The 27132-nt window shown below is 45.2% G+C and overlaps 1 protein-coding gene across 4 annotated transcripts in view; it reads left to right on the top strand.

The window, feature by feature from the left end:
- The window catches only part of LOC134914699 (ceramide synthase 2-like), a 283044-nt gene that overhangs the window by 217068 nt on the left and 38844 nt on the right, over nt 1-27132 (top strand). For all 4 annotated transcript variants that reach the window (XM_063920068.1, XM_063920067.1, XM_063920069.1 and 1 more), the window contains 3 exons: nt 14095-14145; nt 20335-20427; nt 24409-24537. In XM_063920068.1, the coding sequence (XP_063776138.1) occupies nt 14095-14145; nt 20335-20427; nt 24409-24537 (273 nt within the window). The remainder of the gene's footprint in view (nt 1-14094; nt 14146-20334; nt 20428-24408; nt 24538-27132) is intronic.

Here is a 27132-nt window from a genome sequence, read left to right on the forward strand (position 1 = left end):
GGCCTCCTCTATAACCCCGCCTCCAGGCACTGTGAGCTCAGTTTCGAGTTGGTGCCCTGCAGAGTAGGTAAATTAACAGGGGGGATGCACTGGGCAGCCCTGAAAAAGCTTTTAGAAAACTTCAAGAGCTGCAGCACTTAGTCAGGGTGACAGGACCAGGGTCGGTGGACCATGTAGGAATCACTCCTCCCGATAAACATTCTGGAATTGCGGGCAGTGTTCAATGCTTTGTCTCTCGCCCTGCCTCTGATACAGAACAGGTCTGTTCAAATACGGTCAGACAATACCACCACGGTGGCATACATAAACCATCAAGGCGGCACTCGAAGCCGCATGGCAATGATGGAAGTGTCAAAAATCCTTTGTTGGGCGGAACGCCATCTGCCAGCAATATCGGCAGTGTTCATTCCGGGAGTCCTCAACTGGGAAGCAGATTTCCTCAGTCGTCAGGACGTGCACGCCGGAGAGTGGAGTATTCATCTGGAAGTCTTTAAACTCCTAGTGGACAAGTGGGGCCTACCAGATGTAGACCTGATGGCGTCTGGACACATTCACAAAGTTCCGGTCTTCGGATCAAGAATCAGGGATCCTCAAGCAGCGTTCGTGGACGCACTGGCAATTCCATGGAACTTTCGGCTGCCATACGTGTTCACTCCAATGTCACTCCTGCCCAGAGTACTGCGGAAGTTCAAGCAAGAAGGAGGAATACTACTTCTAGTCGCTCCAGCGTGGCCAAGACAGCATTGGTTCGCTGACCTGCAGGGTCTATCGATAGAGCGTCCTCTTCTACTTCCTCAGTGCCCAGACCTCCTCGTTCAGGGCCCTTGTGTCTACCTGGACCTGGCCAGACTGGCTTTGACGGCGTGGCTCTTGAAGCTGCTCTCCTAAGGGCCAAAGGATTCTCCAAGGCGGTTATCCAAACTATGCTGAAGGCCCGCAAACCAGCATCTGCGCGGATTTATTACAGGGTCTGAAATTCTGCTTAAAATTACGATGCTTACAAATGCAGTACTTCCAGACTTCTGGCTTTTCTACAACAAGGCCTGGATTTAGGCCTTCGTCTGGCCTCCTTCAAGGTTCATATCTCTACCTTGTCGGTGTGGTTTCAGAGAAAAATTGCGTCTATTCCTGGCGTTCATACTTTCAGTCAGGGTGTTTTACGGATTCAGCCTCCCTATGTTCCTCCTGTGGCTCCATGGGATCTGTCTGTTGTCCTGAATGCCCTGCAAGAGTCTCCATTTGAACCTCTTGAGTCAGTGGACCTTAAATGGCTCACGGTCAAGATCCTGTTCCTACTGGCCATTGCCTCTGCTAGGAGGGTGTCAGACCGTTGCGCTCTGTCCTGTCGTCCACCCTTTCTGATATTTCACCATGACCGGGCAGTTCTTAGAACTCGCCCTGGTTATTTGCTTAAGGTGCTTTTCACCTTAACCAAGAGATTGTGGTTCAGGCCTTTATTTCTTCTGATTTGTCCTCCAAAGAGCGGTCTTTGGATGTGGTAAGGGCTCTCCGTATTTATGTGGAGAGGACTGCCTCTATCAGGAGGTCAGATACCCTTTTTGTACTTTTTGGTTTTCACAAACGTGGCTGGCCTGCGAATAAGCAAACTTTGGCCAGATGGATTAGAATGGTGATTGCACAAGCCTATGCGCAGGCTGGACTCCCAGCTCCTGCTGCTATCAAAGCCCATTCTACTCGGTCTGTTGGACCTTATTGGGCGGCTCGCCGAGGCGCGTCCGCTGAACAATTGTGCAAGGCAGCTATGTGGTCCTCAGTGAACATGTTCATTAGGTTCTATGCCTCCCAGGATGCTTCCTTTGGACGCCGGGTTCTCATACTCGCTGCGGCGTGTCCCCTCCCATGAGGAACTGCTATAGGACATCCCTGATGTTTCCCTGTGGAATCCAATGTACCCCGCTGCAGAAAAAGATTTATGGTAGACCTACTATGGTTAAATCTCTTCTGCGAGGTACATTGGTTCCACAGGGCGCCCACCCTGACGCACCTAGCTTCTATGGGTTTGTATGGCGTTAGCCGCTAGTCCCTTCTCCTGTCGTGAGAATGTGGTTCTATGTGAGTAACATCTACCTTCTCTTTTACCTGCTTCTGCATTGGACTGGTTAACGAAACTGAGCTCACAGTGCCTGGAGGCGGGCTTATAGAGGAGGCCCCAATGATTCTTGGACAGTCTAAAGCTTTAGCTTGTTGGTGCCTGGATCAAGATCCATCTCTACGCCCTGATATTTTCCCTGTGGAACCAATGTACCTCGCAAAAAGATATTTAACCATGGTAAGTCTACCATAAATCTCCTTTTTTAACACACTTAAAAAAAAAAAAACCATCTTTTTTCACGTTGTTATTATGGAGTATTGTGTGTAGAATTTTGAGGGGAAAAAATGATTTGTTCCATTGTGGAATTAGGCTGTAACATAACAAAATGTGGAAAAAGTGCAGTGCTGTGAATACTTTCTGGATGCACTGTATGTAATTTCCTGGTTTAACTGTCTGCTTTAAACTTATATGTTAAGTACAAATATCAACGTGAAAATGTACATAGTAATGTTAGGCTCATGCTTATTACTGTACATGTATGAGAGGCTGAAGCAGTAGAGGGATAGCTCTAGAAGGTTCTGGATATGTAGGTGCGGATTGGCCCACCGGGACACCCGGAAACTTTACCGCTGGGTCAGTCTAATAGTATTCTTGGCCGGGCCAGTCCAATAGTCCCCACACTGCCAGCCCACAGCTGCGCCTCTGTTGTGCCATCTGCTCCGGCTAGCTGGCAATCCTGGTGCAGCTAGCTGGGAGCAGCAGCAGGAACAGGTCCTCTGACGCACACATATTAGTCCTGTGTCTGCGGCCATTGCTTTTTCATGGGCTGGGATGCATGACTGCACAGAGCTGCTTCATTAGTGATAGTGGAGGAGTGATCAGTAGCAGATTGGTGCGCACACAGTGATTGTCATGGTGCCACAGTGAGGACGTGGGCCCTGGACTGCCATCCCTGGAGATGCCCCTGCTGCTGCTGCTGTTATATGGCGAGGTAAGGCTGCTGACCTGTGTGCATGGTGGCTGCCAGCATTGTGGGAGGCATGTTATCCTTGTGTAACACTTTGGGTATATAATACCCCCACCGCCCTGGATGAGATACAACTACACTACTTCTCCCAGAGAGCACATCCAGTCGCCCATACACCCTGTGATATGGCACAGTGTCACTGGGCTGCAGTGGTGTGCAGTGGCTGAGACACAGGACCTGTATCTGAGTGACTAGGCACTGATTCATCTGTGCGAGGATCCAGTGTATTTTATGTATGTGCTGTGGGTTATTTGCATTATATATATATTGGTAAAGAGAGTCACATAGTAGTAAAGAGAGTAATTTATTTCTAAAAACAGTTTTGCAGTGCCAAATTACACATCATTGCACCATTGCAGTGGTGGACTGAAAATATCTAGTTCCACACTTAGGGGGTATTTATCCAAGCTTTGATAAATACCCCCCTTAGTGAGACAACTCTGACATCCTAAACCAATGCTAATTGTTCTCACTAATTATACAGACCTATCTGGAAAAATATGCAGATCACAGCTAAATCAAAAGGGAAATCTGACAATAGCTCCTACATTCTGAGGAATCTTTGCAAGCTTCAGGGATAACGACAGTCTCCACCATGGTGGTGGCACTATCAAAAGTAATGTCAGTAAGCACAACATTAAAGAGTCCTCCCTAAGTCCTCCCTCTTGGCCCAAATGGCTAGTAATCCATTTGGGCCAGGAGGCAGTTTTAAGAAATGTGATAGTGTTTTTCACTTTTTTTCAAGGAAATGCACTTCATAAGAAAGGAAATATGAGCAGCAATAATGGTGCTATGCAACATCAGTAACACTGTGCAATATCGTTCACGATCCGAACGATATTGTTCGGTCTTGAACAATATTGCATAATGTGTGCGCGCTCCTGTGGGTCGCATGTGATGTTGTACGTCAGACTGCATGCAGTCTTGATGAGGTGATATTGTGTGATTTTTAACTCAAGTGATGACTTTGTTTGACATCGTTTGTAGTGTGTACACATGATCCAATAGGAAATCATATACGATAGCATACGATATCGTATCATATGGAATTGCATAATGTCTACATAGCATAAGCCCAGAAAAAGGGCATAGCCATAAAATTCCTGAAATGTCTGGGTAATGCAGGCAGGGTCATACAGGAAGTGGGGCTGGGAGTCTCTAATGACGATCGCTGTGTCTGCGGGAGTACAACTTAGCAGTCAGGATGGAGTCAGCCTTTATTGTAGCCATACTGCTGTAGCCAGTGCAACAATTTGAAAGACGTGATAGAGGGAATTAGATTTAATTGGCTTTTAAGTGAAATTAATTTATTGTAGGTTATGCAGTTCGGAAAGTGTTGCTGTTTAAGCTCTCCAATTTTGGGCTTCAGAGCCAAACACCAAGGTGAATTTTTATGAGATCATGTTGGATTGTTAAACCAGTAAATATTCTTCTCGCTAGCTACAACTATGGCATTTAGATCAGTTATCAAGCACCATCAACATACAAGTCCCATTATTATTATACTGAAAATATTATCATCATCCTCACCCCCACCACCATATATAGAGGAAGTCTTGCTTTGGCTTTTCCACTGTGACAGGGTCTCTGTATGTGAGTGAACATTCATATTTAGGAGTTTGAAAATTCATCCATGTTATACCACATTGTGACTGCAGCATTGCAGGATGTTTCTGATGGAGCCCAGCCAGTGGCCTATCTATAATGGCTTCTGGGGGTGTGCTGCACATGGACCCCCGAGGTAGCATCGCTTATCCTTCACTCATTGATTCACTCATCCTTCACTCGTTGACTATACTTACCTTACAGCCCCTGCTCTAGAAATAAAGAGGAAATTGGTGCTGACAGTAACATGTTATCGTAGATATGCACATGTGCAGTAACCTATGACACAGTCTTCAGTGCACATATGGCGACACAAGGGGAGATGGCGCTTAGAGAATGCACTCTGGTTTATAACACGGTGTTATCAGCAGCCAAATTTCAGTGAGGGCATACCTGTACAGCGGCAGGCTATGCTGAAAGGAAGCGTAATACGCATGTTTGTAGATGCATCTTTTGCACCAAGTATAGGCTGGTGCGAGTGTGCCCTGATAATGATCATGACAAGTATCAAACCAAGTATACATTTATAAGTTACATTTAGGGTCGCCCCAATCAGAGAGATCCGTGCATATAGTCCAATATACACATTTTTGTTCCAGGAACATCTCTCTGAGTTGAGTTCAACTTTGCATCCTTCCCTATGTATTTAGTGTGCCACTGTCCTTACACATGCAGGCCACCATCAGAGCAGCTCTACAGTCTAGCAGCAATAATCTCCACTGCCCCAGGATAGGAGCAGCCACTTCACTCTGGGCATTCACGGACCGCCGCCCGCCCGTCCGCCCTGAGAACGCCTCTACCTGTCAATCAGACAGAGGCGTTCACGTTAATGTTATCCATTAGCAATAACTGCCTGCGCACAAGCAGGATGGGACCTGCGCGTACACAGTGGGGGCCATCAAAAAAACTGTGGTTGGATCGCGATTTGCTATCGAACCAGAATTAGGCCCTAAGCCCTTAGTTAACACACATCTCACACTAATACCCCTTTCAGACTAAGGGGGGATATGTACTAAGCAGTGATAAAAGTGGAGAATTTGCCCATGGCAACCAATCAGCATTGACGTAACATTCATAATTTGCATACTATAAAAGTATACACAGCAGCTGATTGGTTGCCATGGGCAACTTCTCCACTGGCTCACTTCTCCACTTTTATCACTGCTTAGTACATGTCCCCCTATGGGCCTAATTCAGACCTGATCGCAAAAGCAAAATCTTTCTATAAAGGGCAAAACCATGTGCAGTGCAGGTGGAGCAAATATAACATGTGCAGAGAGTTACATTTGGGTGGGTTATTTTGTTTCTGTGCAGGGTAAATACTGCTTTATTTTTACACTGCAATTTAGATTTCAGTTTGAACACACCCCACCCAAATCTAACTCTCTCTGCACATGTTATATCTGCTCCCCCCCCCCCCCCCCCCCAGCAGTGTACATGGGGTGTCATTCCGAGTTGATCGCTCGCTGCCGATTTTCGCAGCGCAGCGATCAGGTGAAAAAACGGCATTTCTGTGCATGCGTATGGGCCGTAATGCGCACGCGCGTCGTACGGGTACAAAGCCCATTGTGGTTGTGCACAGGTTCTAGCGAAGTGTTTCTTCGCACTGACGGCCGTAAGAAGATTGACAGAAAGGGGGCGTTTCTGGGTGTCAACTGACCGTTTTCAGGGAGTGTTTGCAAAAACGCAGGCATGTCTGAAAAAACGCAGGCGTGGCTGGGCGTTCGCTGGGCGGGTGTATGATGTCAAATCCGGACACGAATAGGCTGAAGTGATCGCAAGCGCTGAGTAGGTTCAGAGCTACTCTGAAACTGCACAAACTGTTTTTGCAGAACTCGGCTGCACAAGCGTTCGCACTTCTGCTAAGCTAAAATACACTCCCAGTGGGCGGCGGCATAGCGTTTGCATGGCTGCTAAAACTAACTAGCGAGCGATCAACTCGGAATGACCCCCATGGTTTTGCCCATTAGAGAAAAATCTTGCTGTTGCGATCAGGTCTTAATTGAGCCCTAAAATCCCTTGAACAGGGTTTCAAGCCAAGTCACAAATACATGTCAACTGCCTTATAAAAAAAATCTATTAGCTAAACCACAATACTGTATATCATAAGTGAAGACAAACTATTAAATCCTGTTTTCTCTCAATGTATAAACAAATCAACTACGACTAGCAACTAGCTTATCTAAACTATACATATAAATCATAACATACAGTACATAAAATAGTACACCACCAAACTATGCACAAGATGTTTTTAGTTAATATCCAGGCAGGCAGTTTCTTTTATGCCCTTAATAAACTGTGTGTCCGACATGTATCAGCATATATGAATCACAGGGTACCTGGCCGAGCACCTTTATTGTGTATGTGCCAATTTAAGCTGCTGTACACAATGGGACTGTGATGTTCAAATTAGCAAATGTGCATGTCAGTGGGGTCTTGAGGCTCCCTGAAGGATTGTGTAACTTAGCCTTAGCCCACATAATGACATTAATGTGGGGGCATAGATGCCACACAAGAGCAGTAAGTGATGGAAAATGTACTTTGCTGTGAACATCTATGCCATAAAAATTCAGAACTATGTAGAATGGGAACTGAACGCTAAATGTTGGGGATGAGCTGTACCAAATATGATTTAGTCAGTGATAAGTAAAAAATCAGAGATCCTGTTGTGATCTATTCATTCCTCACGTTCACAAAGTGACTGGATATGTCCAAATTGGATACATATTCAATCTATAGGTCTCATATTCCGAGTCTTGTGCAGAAGTACACACAGCATTGTCTATTGGCAGTCACACATCTATGAGCTTATGCAAACTCCTTCCCTTGTGTAGATCCTTACGGCCAAATGTGCAAGGTCTTCGACGCCCAGTTTTTGCATCCCTACATGCTGTAATACCAGTTGGTACGTCCTTATACTTCGGTCACACCATCAAATCTTATACCAGCCCTATAGCTGGTGCAGTTTCTCCATTGGACTATGGTCTCCCCTGCCTGCGTCAGTTCGTCTGTGAACACAGCTGCTCGCATAGCCAGCATGTTACACTCACATAACCAGCCTACTGTACAGACAGTTTTTGCGTTAGACACCTCCCATACACCGGGCAGGAGCGCCCATCACTTTTCCACAACATTTCTGATACTGGTAAATGGGTTACCCGTTTGCACTGCAGCTCACCCAGGTCTTTCCCGGTAAAAACCCTGCTAGGTACCCAGGAAGGATTCCTTGGTGACTAGACAAAGGTACACCCATTTCCACTGAACGATATTCCGGGTTGGTGCGCGTTCATTAGCGAAAACCTGGAATTTTCATGTCAGTGGAAAAGGGGTACAAGTGTAACGCATGCACCATAGACAATTTTCACACATGTGCAGTTGCAAAAAAATCGTTGAACTACATGAACATCGGCATTGCATGTAGATTGCGTGAGGCCGTGCATCAGGCCCTATGTGTAGCTTTAATAGCTAGTAATGCAACCATGCAGCTTCATTGCATGAAAATATCCATTAGTATGTGCACAAATTTAAAAAGTAGAAACATATCTTAAGGCCCATAAACATTAGCCAATTTTGAGCTCAAAGTAGCTCTAATTTGGTGTTTTGAGCTACTTTGAGCTCAAAATCGGCCATTGTGTATGGCCGAGCAGTGAGCGCTGATACGCGCTCCTGCATCATTGCTGGCCGCCGCCGTTCAATGGGCTGTTTGAACAGCCGAGTGAAGCACTTTCAACACTCTCCTACTGTGGAAAGTGCTTCAACTGCCCCCCGTGAACATCGCTGATACAGGGAAAATAGCTCATTGTGTATGCACTGAGCTATTTTCTTGCCAGCGATGTTCACGATCATCGCTGTGCATACACGCTGGGCAAAAACCCAGTGTGTATGCACCTTAAGATTCTTAAATGAATAATGATACAGCACATGCGCTATCTGCTCAATTTTTTATGTTATAGCATTGTCATGAAGACACCTCAGTATCATCATTTCTTTGTAAGTTACAATAAAACTTCAAATCGCCGGACTGTCAGTATAACAAATCTTACATAAAAACAAAACAAGGACATACAAGGTTAGTGATGAAAGTGCAGACATGAGACAGATTGCAGAGCGGGGTCTACTCATGAGATCACAATTTACAGAATTTTTTTATTTCTCTGTATAGAGTTAATAATAATAAATTTATTTATATAGCGCTTTTTCTCCAATAGGACTCAAGCGCGCTTAACAGATACATAGCATAATATAGTACAGAAAATAATGAAGTACAGAAAAGCTTTTCATAAAATACAGAAGCATGTAGATACTAAAGGCACATTATGGGAATGCTTGAGTAAACAGGAAAGTCTTGAGTCTACTTTTGAAGGATTCTATAGTTGGGGCCTTTTGCACTGTGCGGGGAAGTGAGTTCCATAGAGTCAGAGCCGCATGACTAAAAGCTCAACCCCCAGATGAATTACGGGAGATTCTAGGTACTGCTAAAAGTCCTTCATCTACAGATCGCAGTGATCGAGTGGGGCAGTATGGCATCAGAAGCTGCTTCAGGTACCTTGGGCCCTGGTCATGTAATGCTTTGAAACTCAGTAAGCCAATCTTGAAGATGATTCGCCATCTTACAGGCAGACAGTGGAGGGAGTAGAGGATGGGTGTTATGTGGCTAGAACGGGGCTGGTCGGTTAACAGCCTGGCAGCTGGGTTTTGCACCAGCTGTAAGCGGTGCTATTCTTTTGCTGGTAGACCAAGGTAGAGGGCATTACAGTAGTCTAATCGAGATAATGCAAATGCATGGATGACTTTTGGCAGATCATCTGATGGAATTAAGTGCTTGATTCCGGTTATGTTCCTCAGGTGAAAGAATGAGGATTTGATTGTGGTTGATATCTAATGTTTAAGTGTCAAGCCACCATCCAGGACAACGCCAAGATTCCACACACGATTAGTGGTTTGTAATTCTGAATCCCCGAGTGTAAATCCAGTTGGTTGGCTATGCTGCATTCTTGTACTTTGATGTTGCGGTCCTATCATAAGGACCTCTGTTTTATCCGGGTTCAGTTGCAGCCAACTGGCGCTCATCCACTCCTGGAGCTCAGCTAGACAGCCATTTAGGGTTGCTATTGGGTTATCAGTGCCCGGAGCAAATGACAAGTACAGTTGTGTATCATCTGCATAGCAGTGGTAGACCAGCCCATGGCGCCTGATTATTTCACCCAGCAGGAGCATGTATACTGCAAAAAGCATGGGGGATAGTATAGAACCTTGTGGGACACCACATGGTAATGGCACTGCCTGTGAGAAATTATTTGAACCAGCTTAGGACTGTGCCATCCAGTCCACAAAAATGTATCAATCAGAAGTCCATGGGCCACAGTATCAAATGCTGCAGAGAGATCCAGAAGGATTGATATTGAACAGTCACCTCTGTCTCTTGCCATCAGAAGATAATTTAACACACACACCAGGGCCAATATTTACTAAGAATTCGAGTTTGTCCGATTTGTGTTTTTTTTTCTAAGTCCCAATCCGGGAATTCACTAAGCACCAATCTCGGCAGTGTTTGGACTATTCGTAATGGTTTGATTTGCAAAGTTCCGAAATACGAATGAATAGACCATCGGTCAAACACGGCTGTTAGTTCATACAATACGGGCATTCACTATTCATTCGTATTTGGGTGTTAGTTTCTGAGTGCTCAAGTGCGGGTCTGTTTTTTTTCGATTCGTTAAAAAAGCAGCAAAAAAATAGACCTGCTTTTTCCAGTCGAGTTTGGATAACCATGCACGGATCAGTGAGATGTGTGCATGGTTATCTATGGGAAAGGGTCTGTTTAGTGTAAAAACTGAAAAAAAATTGCGTGGGGTCCCCCCTCCTAAGCATAACCAGCCTCGGGCTCTTTGAGCCGGTCCTGGTTGAAAAATATGGGGGGAAAATGACAGGGGTTCCCCCATATTTAATCAACCAGCACCGGGCTCTGCGCCTGGTCCTGGTTCCAAAAATACGGGGGACAAAAAGCGTAGGGGTCCCCCGTATTTTTGAAACCAGCACCGGGCTCCACTAGCCAGGTACATAATGCCACAGCCGGGGGACACTTTTATACTGGTCCCTGCGGCCCTGGCATTACATACCCAACTAGTCACCCCTGGCCGGGGTACCCTGGAGGAGTGGGAACCCCTTAAATCAAGGGGTCCCCCCCCTCCAGCCACCCAAGGGCAAGGGGTGAAGCCCGAGGCTGTCCCCCCCATCCAAGGGCGGCGGATGGGGGGCTGATAGCCTTTTGAAAAAATGTGAATATTGTTTTTAGTAGCAGTACTACAAGTCCCAGCAAGCCTCCCCCGCAAGCTGGTACTTGGAGAACCACAAGTGCCAGCATGCGGTGGAAAACCGGGCCCGCTGGTACCTTCAGTACTACTACTAAAAAAATACCCCCAAAAAACAGGACATACACACCGTGAAAGTATAAGTTTATTACATACATGCACACCTCCATACACACATACTTACCTATGTTCCCACGAGGCTCGGTCCTCTTCTCCATGTAGAATCCTTGGGGTGCCTGTGAAAAAAAATTATACTCACATAATCCAATGTAGAATCAGACCTTTGTATAATCCACGTACTTGGCAAAACAAAAAAACGGAAACCCGACCACGCACCGAAAGGGGTCTCATGTTTACACATGGGACCCCTTTCCCCGACTGCCAGGACCCCGGTTGACCGAAAGTAACCTCATCGCTGACCGCAAAGTTCCCACCATTGGCTACAATGGAGCGCATAGGCGCTACATTGTATCTGTGCCGTGTGCTGCCTCACAGACACTACTGGAGCACACAGCCAATCAGGAGAGTGCCACGACGTGGCGCTCCCTGATTGGCTGAAGGGACCCTCTTTGACAGGAGTCAGGGGGGGTCCTGGCAGTCGGGGAAAGGGGTCCCATGTGTAAACATGGGACCCCTTTCAGTGCGTGGTCGGGTTTCCGTTTTTTTGTTTTGCCAAGTACGTGGATTATACAAAGGTCTGATTCTACACTGGATTATGTGAGTATAATTTTTTTCACAGGTACCCCAATGATTCTACATGGAGAAGAGGACCGAGCCTCGTGGGGACATAGGTAAGTATGTGTGTATGGAGGTGTGCATGTATGTAATAAACTTATACTTTCACGGTGTGTGAGTCCTGTTTTTTTTGGGGTATTTTTTTAGTAGTAGTACTACAGGTACCAGCGGGCCCGGTTTTCCACCGCATGCTGGTACTTGTGGTTCTCCAAGTACCAGCTTGCGGGGGAGGCTTGCTGGGACTTGTAGCACTGCTACTAAAAACAATATTCACATTTTTTCAAAAGGCTATCAGCCCCCCATCCGCCGCCCTTGGATGGGGGGGACAGCCTCGGGCTTCACCCCTGGCCCTTGGGTGGCTGGAGGGGGGGGACCCCTTGATTTAAGGGGTTCCCACTCCTCCAGGGTACCCCGGCCAGGGATGACTAGTTGGGTATATAATGCCAGGGCCGCAGGGACCAGTATAAAAGTGTCCCCCGGCTGTGGCATTATGTACCTGGCTAGTGGAGCCCGTTGCTGGTTTCAAAAATACGGGGGACCCCTACGCTTTTTGGAACCAGGACCAGGCGCAGAGCCCGGTGCTGGTTGATTAAATATGGGGGAATCCCTGTCATTTTTTCCCCCATATTTTTTCAACCAGGGCCGGCTCAAAGCGCCCGAGGCTGGAGGTGCTTAGGAGGGGGGAACCCACGCAATTTTTTACAGATTTTTTAAGACTTTAATCAACTTTTTAAACTACACAATGAAGCCCTGCACGGATCTCACAGATCCGGCCGGGATTCCTTGTTTTTTTGTCAGGCAGTGTTTTACTCATCACTCCTGATATTACGAATCACATCGACATCGGAAAAAACGATTGTGCAAAACTCGGCAGCTTAGTGAATGATCGTATCAGGATTCAAAAAGTTGCAGTAAAATGCACCCGATACCATTCGAGTTCAAACACCCTTCAAAACGGCCAAAACACGAATCTTTGTAAATATACCCCCAGGGCTGTTTCAGTGCTATGTCTTCTCCTGAATCCTGATTGGAATGGATCATAGATATCATGGGTTGTCAGGTGGGTTTCCAGTTGATTTGCAACCGCTTTCTCAATAACCTTTCCTAGAAAAGGAAGGTTTGATACCGGTCTAGTTGGTCATGCAGTCGGGATCTAAATTAGGTTTTTTAAGAAGAGGTCTAACAATTGCTTCCTTTAGGGGTCCAGTAAAAATGCCTGTCTGCAAAGAGCATTAAACAATTTTTGCAAAGACAGGACCAATTATATTCATACAACCTATTAGAAGCTTGGTTGAGGCAGGGTCCAGATCACAGGTGGTGGGACGCAAAATCCGAGCAATTTCAGCAATGTCCTTTACATCCACTGGGTTAAAGTTGGTCCATGAAGGCAGGTGGCTTATATTGGCAGGCTTTGTAGTTTGGCACTCCTTTGATGCATACTTACCTACTCTCCCGGAAGCTGCGGGAGGCTCCGGTTTTTTGGGGTAGCCCCCCGCACCCCCGGACAAGTGGGCAGGTCTCCCGCATCCTGCTCGCACCTTAGTGATGCGAGCAGGATGGAGATAACCTCCCGCATTCGCGGGTCCGTCGGGTGGAGAAGGGGTTAAAATTACGCAAATCGCGTCATTTTAGCCCCACCCCCTTCCTGCGGACACGCGAATCGCTGCATTTCCCGATGTGGGGGGCGGGGCAAAGTGATGTCACAGTCCGGCCCCACCCCCCGAAGACACCGGGCTTCTCCCGGAGAGGAGACTTACAATGTAGGTAAGTATGCTTTGATGGCACTGTGGAGATTCCAGCCCGGATGGTGGAAATTTTATCTGCAAAGAAGTTTGCAAACTCGTTGCATCTTGCCTGGGAGAGGGTTTCATCAGTCTGCAGGCATGCTGACTTGCAAAGCATCTCCACTGTGCGGAAAAGTTGAGCTGGCCTATTGTTTGCTGCCGTGATCTCATTTGACAGGAACTATGATTTCTTACGGGTGATTGTCGATTGATATTCTTCTTTATGCTTTATTAGTTTTATTTTGTCATCCACTAGGTTAGTGGATGACAGATAAGCACTTGACAAGATGATGGATTTATTTACTACTCTAATTTTCTACTGTTATCACAGATAAGCACTTGACAAGATGATGGATTTATTTACTACTCTTATTTTCTACTGTTTTCATTTCCCATCACTTGAATAAAGATTTACAATGCACCATTGGTTTCAATGTGATGTATTTGACCTGAATTGTGTTTTGCAGACCCTGTCTCCTGACTGTATATGAGCACCCAACCTCTGCTGGATCTCTGAATAATGTTACCTGTAAATCAGTACTAGTAATACACTTCTTTTTTTTGTGTATTGTTTAGAAGCCATGGTTTTGGGACCAGAGGGAGTTCTGGACGGATTATCCCTATCAGGTGAGAGTCATAGGATCTGCTGATGTAACAACAAAACAATATCAGCTTTTTATTTGTGCCTGTGAAGTACTTATACTTGAACTGATACAGAGTGTTGGTTTAATGTCAATCAGATATCTTAGAACTAGAGAACTAGGTCTCTGTGTCCTTATTAATACAGAATGTAGCATTGACCATATTCAGGTTTCAGTTATCTTAATGTATACATGCCAACACACTCTTTGCTTTATAATAATATTTGCTAGTGAACTTTTCTATTATTGCATGTGTTTAGTACATGTAATATGATTTTCTTTCACTTTATTTTCTAAAATGAACAGTAGGAAATATGGGGACAGATTTATCAACGTTTGGAGAGAGATAAGGTACCAACCAATAAACTCCTGTCATTTTTCAAACACAGCCTGTAACATGAAAGGAGCTGATTGGTTGGTACGTTGGTACATTATCTCTCTCCACTTTATCTCTCTCCAGGCTTTGATAAATCTTCCCCATAGTCTTGTATACCACACCACAACACTAGCTTCTCTCCATATTCGCATATGTTATGTAGGTTTGAGCTCAGGTATGTACAGAACAGAAACAAAGTATTTGATCGCATAAAGGGGGGTATTCAGAGTTGTTCGATGTAGCTGCACTTTCTCAAATGGCCGCTCTTTGGCCGTCTGGGCCTTCACATTGCTTGTGCACGACCTGCACTATGTGATCGCATCCCGAAAAGATGCGATCGCATAGTGATTGACAGGCGGCGGGCGTACGAGGGTGGCGATGCGGTGTTTAGGGGGAGTGGACCAAAAAATGTAGGCGTGTCATGGCCGTCTTCTGGGTGGCCAAATGACGTCGCCTGCGTTTCCTGCGATTGGAAACGTGGCGGCGGTGCACCTACTGCATGGATAACATTTAATAGAAGACAATCCCTAAGTTCAGGAAGTCAGCATACGCAGAAGTACATAAATTGCAATAATGTATTGAAAAATACCACCCAAAAAATAGCCAGTTTGCCATATAGAGCCTGGACAGTAATTTTGGTGACCTCCTGTCATGTTTGTCGAGGGTAGTTTAAAGATGCTGCACAACATACGTTATAGTTGGTGTTTGATGTAACCAAAGGAACCATCACAAAAATTGGAAAAAATAAATACTGTAAGGCAGTGTTTTTCAACCACTGTGCCGTGGCACACTAGTGTGCCCTGAGCAGTCTCCAGGTGTGCCGCCATAGAAGCAGAACCAGGCCCGTCAGTGTGCTGCCGCTACTGAGGCCCTGGAACGATCAATACTGGTGGGGTTAGTAGTTGCAGAGCCAGTTCTAATTTTGGGCTCGGGCAGTGTTGGGCTCTTCTGGCTTTCTCAGATGTGGCTCAGGCATTACCTATGGAGAAGGTGCGACATGACATCCTAGGACACACAACTGCACCATGCATCACCATTATATTTGAGTAAAAAAAATGTGTGCCTTGGCAATATATAGATCTTGTTCAGTGTGCCGAGAGTTGTAAAAGGTTGAAAATCTCTGCTGTAAGGTGTTCAAATTAGCTGCATAAATAATGTGCCCATGATTCTAATATAATACCATATGAATACGGTATTTTCATTGATTGTCACATCTGGATCAAAAATGTTGTAAAAAAAAAAACCCCATAAAGAATGGATAGATAAGATGAAGTATGCAGCGACTGACATAAACACTCGGGTATATTTACTAAAGTGCAGGTTTTTAGAAGTGGAGATGTTGCCCACAGCAACCGATCAGATTCTACTTATTTATCTAGCGCCTTCTAGAGGATAAATAGAATCACATTGGTTGCTGTGGGCAACATCTCCACTTCTAAAAACCCGCACTTTAGTAAATATACCCCTCAGAGTGCGGCCCATGGTATTCATGTAAATCGGATGAACCTAGTCCAGATCTTCACCCATGAGCGGTCTAATAGACGTCACTATGAAAAAGTCAATAAAAATGGCCATAACCACACCCCATCTGGTATTTGTTCAGACTCAAGGGTTACAGTATTCAGGCGGTAATTGAATCCCATCTCATTTTGCAAATAATTCTATTATGGTTAGCCACTGTATACAGGTGTGGAACCTGTTCTTTCAGCTTACAACAACTGTCCAATAGTTGATGTGCTTGGCAACTAGTTTTGTGTTGTTGCTTAGTAAGGAAATAGAATTAGAGGAAACTTTCATCTAAATAATGAGAGTCTTGAGCATCCTTTACATTCAGACTACAGTACATACTTTTAACGGCGTCCAAATTTAGGGACCTAAGTCATGGACAACGGCTAAAGCTGAAGTATTTCATAGCATTGGCCATATACCGGTACATTATCTATTCCTGATACCTGGGTATGTTTTCACACACCCCAAAACAGGAGTACGCAACAATATTGCAGAGTACAACCTCTGATAGGTATTTATTGCAAGTAAGGTGCTAGCGTGCATAAAAGGGGAATTGAGACAAGGGACTCGGATGTAATCATGCCGCTGTATAAGGCATTGGTACGTCCGCACCTGGAATATTGTGTTCAGTTTTGGGCACCATTGTATAAAAAAGACATTAGTGAACTCGAAAGTGTTCAAAGGCGAGCTACTAAATTGATTAAAGGCCTAGAAGGACTGGACTATAAGGAAAGACTTACTAGGCTGAATATGTATACACTAGAAAAGAGGCGCCTAAGAGGAGATATTATTAATATCTTCAAATATGTAAAGGGACATCACAAAGAGTTATCAGAGGAATTATTTATTAAAATAACACAGTTTAGGACATGTGGGCACTCGCTGTGACTGGAGGAGAGAAAGTTCCGAACGCAACGGAGGAAAGGGTTCTTCACTGTTAGGGCAATCAGGATGTGGAATTCCCTGCCAGGGAAGGTGGTAATGGCGGACTCTGTAATTGGATTTAAAAAAGGAATGGATACATTTCTTAATGAAAAAGCTATCCAAGGTTATAATACTGAAAATATCAACGTGGTTAATCCGGGGGTAACATGAGTTATAGTAGTTTACTAGTCCTAAAACATTATTTAGCAAGTATGTAGAATCATCACAACTTTAAACAGGTTGAACACGATGGGCAATTTGCCTCTATTCAACCTCAAATACTATGTTACTATGTATGTTACCATTATTTATCTGTGTCACAAAGTATGTAGTTACAATGTCTAGGATGATCAAGGCACTCATTTCATTGTTCACCTAGAAGAAAGTTTTGTTATTATAATATAGGAACTGCTAGTGTGGAAAGGGAATGGTGCTTAATCTTAAATTTCTAATCAGTAATGGGAAAAAAAAAACGTAATAGGTACAATGTGGAAGTCCATAAATAGTTTCCAGGCATTTTCCTTAAAGTATCTATTGACAGCAGTCTTACATGTGGGCCAGTGAGTGATCATGTGAAATGATTTAAAAAAATAAAATGGAAAAAAGACGTGCACCTACTAGTGGTACAGATACTAGATTATTTTGATACTCTGTTTTGTGTTTCCGACACTACGACTTGGGAAGGCACCCAGCAACTAAATATATTATATGATATATAACTAAAAGTATGTGAACACCACTCCTGATCAATGTGTTTGCCCATTTCAGCCTTATCCATCACTAATGGTTTATTAAGATCAACCATAGCCGCCATGCAATCTCCATAGTCATACACTAGCAGTAGAACATGCTGTACTGAAGAGCTTATTGGTGTTTATCATGGAACTGTCATAGGATGCCATCTTTCCAACCAGTCGGTCCATGAAATGACTGGCCTGCTATAACTGCTTTAATTTTGAAGTGGGAACATCTAGGAGATGATCAGCTGCAAAGCTGCAGGTCACACAAGACCAAACGACACCAAGGGGTCTAAGTACTAAACCTAGGAGAAAGATAAAGTAGACAGAGATAAAGTACCAGCCAATCAGCTCTTAACTGCCACATTACAGGTTGTATTAGAAAAATGGCAGCTAGGAGCTGGTTGGCTGCTACTTTATCTCTGTCCACTTTATCTCTCTCCAAGGCTTAGTACATAGAAACCCAAGTGCTAATCTTGTAGCATATACAATATGTCTGTCCTTGGTTGCAACACTTGTTACTAAGTTCCAAACTGACTCTGGAAGCAACGACAGCACAAGAACTGTTCATCTGAGCTTCATGAATTCGGTTCCATAGCCGAATAGCCACACACAAACTGCAGATCACCATGCGTAATAAAAAAACTGGAGAGTTTAAGGTACACCACCATTAGACTCTGGAGCAGAGCAAAAGTTTCTCTTGAGTGATGCTTCACCATTTGTTGGTCTGATGGACGAATCTGGGTTTGATGAATGCTATGGAAACACTCCCTGCATAAATGTATACTGCCCACTGTAATGTTAAGCAGGGCTGTCTTAACAGCAGCGCAGGCCCCTGGGCAAAGCAATGCACTGGGGCCACTACCCTTCCTCCAGCGGTAGGGGTGGGGGGTGTTATCGGCAGCAGCTTTGATGTCCCGCGGGCAGTTGGGGGTGTTCTATCTTCCGCTCAGCATGTAGGACCTGAAGCAGTAATTTATGCTAATTACTCCTTTACTGCACAAATGGTGGGAGATGAGCAGGAGGGAGAACACTAAACTGTAGAAGGGCACATTTGGCTGAATGAAGGAGCCTTGGTACATGACTTCCAGGGTGGTAGAAGGTGTTTAATACGCACTGGAGGAGTGGACAGTGGAGTGGGCTTAATAGTCATCATTTTCTGGTGGGAGGGCAGTTTGCTTGACTGCAGATACCTCCAATTCCTGGAAACAGATTTATCAGCTTTCAGTGGGATAAAAAAAACTAAAGAGTCCCACCTTTCAGGATGTTCTGGGGACGTTGGGATCATACTTCAGGAGCCAGAGCAATTCACTGATGAAAATATAAAATTGTATACCACGCGTGTGGAGCTGGAGCAGGGACCAGCTGCTGGAAGGCTGATATCTCTGGTTCTGGGCAAAATAGAGACCAGCTGCCAGTGTCCACTGAAAGGGGAAAGTCCCAGCTTTTCAGAAAAACTCTTAAGTCAGACAGAACTCGAGATATATGGCTGGGAAGAGCAATTAACAGGCTCAGATGGGGACCACTGCTTTGAAGTCGGATATCTCCGGTTCCCCAGGGCCAATTTTAAAAAATCTGGTTCCCCTGGAAAAATAGGACCCTCAGCAATCAGCCTATGGCCATTGAAAAGACGGCCCTGATGTTAAGTGGAGGAGGAATAATGGCGTTGGGTTGTTTTTAATGGTTCCACCTCATCCTCTTAGTTCTAGTGACGTTGTAAAGAATTGTGTTCTTTCAATTTTGAGATAACAGTTTAGGGAAGGCCCTTCTGTTTTTGCATGATATTGACACCCACATAAAGTGAGGTCATTCAATAAATACAAAGTTTGGTGTGCAAGAACTTGACACTTCTGCACAGAGCCCTGAACTCTATCCCACTGAACATCTTTGGGTTGAATTGGAATGCCAACTGCGAACCACGTCTTGTAACCCTACAGCAGTACTCTACCTCATTAATGCTCTTGTGGCTGAGGCATGTGAATGGCAGCTGTGTTTCAAAATATACTTATACAGATGTGTCCTCATAAGTGAGCCACCAAGTCTCGTTCAACTCTGCTAACGGCGGACATCTTTTTTTTGCAGAAAATGCTTCTTACTTGCAACACAATGTTAGGACACACGAGGAGACTGTGCTGATTAATTTGATATATGACACTTGTATATTGTGTGTTACTGAGTCTGTATACAGAGCAGAACAGAACTTGTGTTGGAAAAAGCTGCTGCTGCTACGTTGTAACACTTCGTGTACAGATTCAGACTCAGTCACACACAGATATACAAGCGTCATATATCAAATTAATCTGCATAGTCTCCTGGTGTGCCCTAGATGCTTTTGTTGCAGAAACTAAGCAAAAAGAAGCCCAACACTAGAGAATTCTCACGCGACATGATGTTCCAAGAGGGGCTGTTTGGCGTGACTGGTATGGTAAAAAAAATTCCAGGGACCTAGGATGGAATTTGGAATTTGCTAGAGCTGAGAAAACTTGCAAGCAGGTACAAACTAGTATAGGGATCTGGGATCTCTAAAGTGCTAGGGAATGAGGAGACTTAACATTTTTAAAGTGTATCTTTTATCATGCTCCCCACACTGATAAATGTAATCTGTATATTTCTTTCCTCTCTAATACAGCCATTGGAGTTCTCTTTGTACTGGTATTACATGCTACAGCTGGGATTTTACTCATCAATGCTCCTCACTTTAGCTTTTGATATAAAAAGAAAGGTAAGTGTGTTTCTATTATGCAAATATGTTTGTCACTGGTGATATACAGTATAAACAACCAAATAAAAGAACCTGGAGTATGCCAAGTTTCCTCAGGCCACCCACTGCTCTGTCCCCTGCTCAGACCCCCTCCCTCATTCCCGATCCATTCCCACTGTATACTAACTCCTTTGCAGCATAGCGCATCCCTCCATCTAGATCTTTCCGGGAGCTCACTGCAATGGAAGTCATTGGTAAGGTGCCATTATATAGGTGCATCAGTTCTTCTAACATGCTCTTATTTTACGAAGTAGATGATTCATCAAGCCCTACAGGCGCTCTTCACACCATACATATATATTGGTAGATGCTCAATTAGCTTAGTGATATCATTCAGGTGCTCGAAAGGGAGGGGTATTTCTGAGCAAGAAAAAAGCCATTTGGTTCCCCCAGCACCCTGAATGATAACAGTAACCAGATATAAATCCCACATAATAATAGAATTCTGAGATCTTCGTTACACATATTTGCGCAAATGTGTGGTTAAGCCCCAAAGCCGCATCAAGGCGTCTCTGTATATTTGGGGTCCCTAGCGCTATATCTGGGTGCAGGGTGTGGCACCCCAAAACACCAGCATAAGCCAGAAAGCCCAGCGTAGCATACCAGTGAAAAAACTATAGTGTTAATAAATTAGTATTTAGGAAGCCGAAGCTATAGAGAGGGTGATACAAACATGAAATGTAATTAAAATAGAGAAATACAACATCGCAAGGGGCTACGCCCCATTAACCCCTGCACGTCCTTTGGGAGGGCAATATTTGTATTATATGGAGTATTAACTTCAAGATTAATGTTGTTAGTGGTTAAATACTTTACGGCCAAAGGATGTGCGATGGTCAAGGGGGCGTAGGCCCTTGCGACGGCGTGAAGAGCAGACGCAGGGCACAATGAATGACCTAGTGTGTTAATAATATGTTATGTGTACATAATGTAGGTATAAAGACAATGTTTGGTAAATACCACATACACTGTGTGTGTGTGTGTGTGTGTGTGTGTGTGTGTGTGTTGGTAGATTATTCCTCATATATATATATCACTATACAGCCCTTTCCCCTATATAACATCACATACACAGTGTATGCACTGGGGACTTATCCCTCATAACAGTATTAGCCTCTCACCAGCTTCATTGTCTCTGCACACTGCACACTACAGACTCTCACTCTGCACCAGCACCAGAAACACATATATATGCCAGTTATACATATGCCCCACAGTGCCAGATAAACATATGGCCCACAGTGCCAGATATGCCCCACGATGCCAGATATACATATGCCCCACAATGCCAGATATACATATGCCCCACAGTGCCAGTTATACATATGCCCCACAGTGCCAATTATAGATATGCCCCACAATGACTGATATACATATGCCCCACAGTGCCTTATATACATATGCCCACAGTGCCAGATATGCCCCACGATGCCAGATATACATATGCCCCACAATGCCAGATATACATATGCCCCACAGTGCCAGTTATACATATGCCCCACAGTGCCAGTTATAGATAAGCCCCACAATGACTGATATACATATGCCCCACAGTGCCTTATATACATATGCCCACAGTGCCAGATATGCCCCACAATGCCAGTTATACATATGCCCCACCCCACACCTCCCTCCCGCTGCTCACCTGCTGCTGTTGTGTCAGGGTTGGGTGACGGAGAGGAGAGCGGAGCGCGGGCCCATCCCTCAGTGCTGCTCAGTCAGACTCTGGTGGTCTCCAGCCGCGGCATGTATCTTCTCAACTGAGCACCGGTTCGTTAGCCAATCAGAGCTCACGGACCGGCAGCTGCGGCTCTTGAGTGGCTGCCGGCCCGCGAGCTCTGGCTAACGAACTGGTGCTCAGTTGAGAAGCTACACAAGATACACGCCGCAACCGGAGACCAAAGTATGACTGAGCAACACCGAGGGAACGGACCGCGCTGCTCTCTCCTCTCCTTCCCAGCGGGCTGGGAAGGGGAGGAGGAGCACATTGGCGGCTTTTACCGTAATAGCCGCTAACAGCGGCTATGGTGTGTGTGAGTAGTGGGCCGCAGGTACGGCGTACGGGCGGCTAGATTCTTAACGGTACGCCGTACCCGAGCGTATCGCCACACTTGCAGGCCTGGTCTCTCCTATCCAGAGTTGTGACTCTATGACTCAGAGCTCCTAGCCACACCCAGCATTAGCAGATGAGTCATAGAATCACAGATCGAGACAAATATATATGAGATTGTACTGTATTGAAGAATAAAGTGAGGCGAAGCTAATTACATTTTTATAGTTGATATAATGTTACCTTTGGTGTGCTTTGGTATCATGCATATAATGTCAGGCGCAGGTAAAAAAAACAATGGCTGCACTCACATGTTAAAGTAGGTTTACCAATGAGTGCTGCTTAAAATAACAATGGTGGTACTCTCACTTTTCTTACAGATTCAGTCTGTTGCACATCAAATTGATCAGTGTAACTAGCAAGGTAGTTTTGTCGCTTACAGGTTTTTTTATTTCTGTGTATATTAAGGTGTCCATTTTGAGTGTGAAAGGCCTAACATGGCGCACAGAGAGGGGCTATTTGGCACAACTGAAGCAACACATCTGTAGGTTATATTTATAGGGAAAAGCTTGATGCATTCAATGTACTCAAAGGGGGTTATTTGCAAAAGTCAAAATGCCAGCTACATAGTGCCAAACCATCTTTGGCCCTGCAATTCCTCTGAGGAACATAGTTTTGCAGAACAAGATGGCTGTGTTTTGGCGTAAGCATCATTTATGGAGCAGTACATGAACAATTTCCTGAAATGAAAGAGTGGGCACGTTTTGTGTGTTGCTTGCTATACAGAGAAGCATCTAGATGTTTCTTCTCTATAAAGGACTTCATTTGGCACAAGCTCATAGCTATACATAACAGGTTATGTCTATTTTCCCTTCGTGGCAAGGACCAGGAAGTGACAGCAGAAGAGAGCGGAAGTTCTCTATTTCCCTTACATACATTTAATGCCAATAGTTTTTCTCCTCCAGTTTGCAATTTGTCATAGAAGTGCAGTGTTATATAAAGTTTAACACGTAAAGAAATACCACGTGTCAGTACCCATATCCCCTGACTCTCATTAATTTTAGGAATGAATGTTGCTTAATTGAGCAGTATTTTAGGAGAAAAACAGAAAAGAAAACCTGAAAAATGTAGTGAAATAAGTGGTGCTAAACTCATAGGATAATGGACTTTGATGCGACATTTAAACTCTTGTACAGTGAGCCTCTTTAGATATACAGATGTGTCATCATACATACATCTTGCCTCAATACGCCACGTAGCCTAGCGTGAGTGGGCTCACAGGTCCCATGCAACTCCGTTAGCGTCGGGCATCTTATTTTTTAATCGAAAATGTGTCTTATTTGCATCGCTATGCGAGTAAGATGCTGAGTGGCGGATTTTACCTGGGCGGAGCTGCAGTCCTGCAGCCCATAGGTAAAAACCCCCATGAAGTGGACACATCTGTATAACTAAGGTGCACTTTGAGTTTGCAGAGGCAACTCCCAATACCAAGAAATAGGCGTGACCACCATGTGTGATTGGTAGACCAAACCGAGGACCTTTGCAGTGCACATTGGGTGTGCTGCTTTACAAATGATCTCCACAGTGGGCAACAAAAGTACAATCAAGGAATAAATCAGTGCACACACGTGATAATTGTACAAGTGCACGGAATGTAGCCATCTCTGCAGTCACTTACTATAAGAAAAAGACAGAATAATGTAACATTTCATGAAATGGATATTTTCAACAATTCAGCAGAGTTGGGAAAATGCAGAGGCCATCTTGATGTATGGGACTCATGGTGGGAGACATGCTAGGTTTTTCATAAATAAACCTATTTTAAAGGATTTTAGTTATCCCTCCTTTGCCTTATCTTTATTAATATGATCTTCTTAACTTACCGTTTACAGGACCTAAAAGAGCAGATAGTACATCACTGTGCCACCATCTTTCTGATAACGTTTTCATATTGTGCCAACTATATTCGAGCAGGTACTTTGGTGATGCTTCTACATGATTCGGCTGACTTCGTTATGGAGGTGAGAGAGGTGGTAAGGCCACATAAAAAAAAACCCATACAGATGTATGTATAAAAATACTGAAATAATACCAAAGTAAGATTTGCAAGTGTGGCAATGTTTCATGTGAATGACTAAGATGTAGATTTATTTATCAGTTTCTCTGACGTCCTAGTGGATGCTGGGAACTCCGTAAGGACCATGGGGAATAGACGGGCTCCGCAGGAGACTGGGCACTCTAAAGAAATGATTAGGTACTATCTGGTGTGCACTGGCTCCTCCCTCTATGCCCCTCCTCCAGACCTCAGTTAGAATCTGTGCCCGGACAGAGCTGGGTGCTCCTAGTGGGCTCTCCTGAGCTTACTAGTAAAGAAAGTATTTATTAGGTTTTTTATTTTCAGTGAGCTTCTGCTGGCAACAGACTCACTGCTACGTTGGACTAAGGGCAGAGAAGCAAACCTACCTGCTTGCAGCTAGCTTGTGCTTCTTAGGCTACTGGACACCATTAGCTCCAGAGGGTTCGAACACAGGCACCTGTCCTCGATCGTCCGTTCCCGGAGCCGCGCCGCCGTCCCCCTCGCAGAGCCAGAAGAACAGAAGCTTGAAGACGACGAAATCGGCGGCAGAAGACTCCTGTCTTCATTTAAGGTAGCACACAGCACCGCAGCTGTGCGCCATTGCTCCCAGCACACTTACACAATCCGGTCACTGTAGGGTGCAGGGCGCTGGGGGGGCGCCCTGGGCAGCAATTGAAGTACCTTTTGGCAATAAAAATACATATATACAGTCTGGCACTGTATATATGTAAAAACCCCCGCCATTTTTTTACACAGAAAGCGGGACAGAAGCCCGCCACTGAGGGGGCGGGGCCTTCTTCCTCAGCACACCAGCGCCATTTTCTCTTCACAGCTCCGCTGGAAGCAGCTCCCCAGGCTCTCCCCTGCAGTATCCAGGTACAAGAAGGGTAAAAAAGAGAGGGGGCACATCAATTTAGGCGCAAATAAAACATATAAGGCAGCTATAGGGTAATCACTTATTATAAGTGAAAATCCCTGTGTTATATAGTGCTGTGGTGTGTGCTGGCATACTCTCTTTGTGGGGTCCTGTCCTCAGTCTGAGCATTCCCTGTGTGTGTGCGGTGTGTCGGTACGGCTGTGTCGACATGTTTGATGAGGAGGGTTACGTGGAGGCGGAGCAAGGGCAGATAAGTGTGGTGTCGCCCCCGTCGGGGCCGACACCTGATTGGATGGATATGTGGAAGGTCTTAAACGACAATGTAAGCTCCTTACATAAAAGGTTTGATGACGCTGCAGCCTTGGGACAGCCGGGGTCTCAGCCCGCGCCTGCCCAGGCGACTCAGAAACCGTCAGGGGCTCATAAACGCCCTCTATCTCAGATGGTTGACACAGATGTCGACACGGAGTCCGACTTAAGTGTCGACGATGATGAGGCACATTTACAGTCTAAAATGACCAAGGCCATCCGATACATGATTATTGCAATGAAAGATGTATTACACATTTCTGAGATTAACCCTGTTAATACCAAGAGGGTTTATATGTTTGGGGAGAAAAAGCAGCCAGTGACTTTTCCCCCATCTGATGAATTAAATGAATTATGTGAAGAAGCGGGGAGTTCCCCTGATAAGAAACTAGTGATTTCTAAGAGGTTACTGATGGCGTACCCTTTCCCGTCAACGGACAGGTTACGTTGGGAAACATCCCCTAGGGTGGACAAGGCGCTGACACGCTTATCTAAAAAGGTGGCCCTGCCGTCTCAGGATACGGCCGCCCTAAAGGAGCCTGCGGATAGAAAGCAGGAAGCTATCCTGAAGTCAGTGTATACACACTCTGGTACTCTACTGAGACCTGCTATTGCTTCAGCCTGGATGTGTAGTGCTGTAGCAGCTTGGACATATACTCTGTCAGACGACATAGATTCCCTCGACAGGGATACTGTTTTGCTAACCCTGGGCCATATAAAAGACGTCGTCTTATATATGCGGGATGCTCAGAGGGACATTTGCCTGCTGGGCTCTAGAATTAATGCTATGTCCATTTCTGCCAGGAGGGTCTTATGGACTCGGCAATGGACAGGAGATGCTGATTCTAAAAAACACATGGAGGTTTTGCCTTATAAGGGTGAGGAATTGTTTGGGGACGGTCTATCGGACCTCGTGTCCACAGCGACAGCTGGAAAGTCGACTTTCTTGCCTCAGGTTTCCTCACAGCCTAAGAAAGCACCGTATTATCAAATGCAGTCCTTTCGTTTTTAGAAAGGCAAGAGGGTCAGGGGCGCATCCTTTCTTGCCAGAGGCAGGGGTAGAGGTAAGAAGCTGCACCATGCAGCCAGTTCCCAGGAACAAAAGTCCTCCCCTGCTTCCACTAAGTCCACCGCATGACGTTGGGGCTCCACAGGCGGAGCCAGGTGCGGTGGGGGCGCGTCTCCGAAACTTTAGCAACCAATGGGTTCGCTCACAGGTGGATCTCTGGGCTGTACAAATTGTATCTCAGGGATACAAGCTGGAATTCGAAGCGACTCCCCCCCGCCGTTACCTCAAATCAGCCTTGCCAGCTTCCCCCATGGAAAGGGAGGTAGTACTGGCGGCAATTCACA

This window comes from Pseudophryne corroboree, chromosome 1, assembly GCF_028390025.1.
Source record: "Pseudophryne corroboree isolate aPseCor3 chromosome 1, aPseCor3.hap2, whole genome shotgun sequence".
NCBI classification, from domain to species: Eukaryota; Metazoa; Chordata; class Amphibia; order Anura; family Myobatrachidae; genus Pseudophryne; species Pseudophryne corroboree.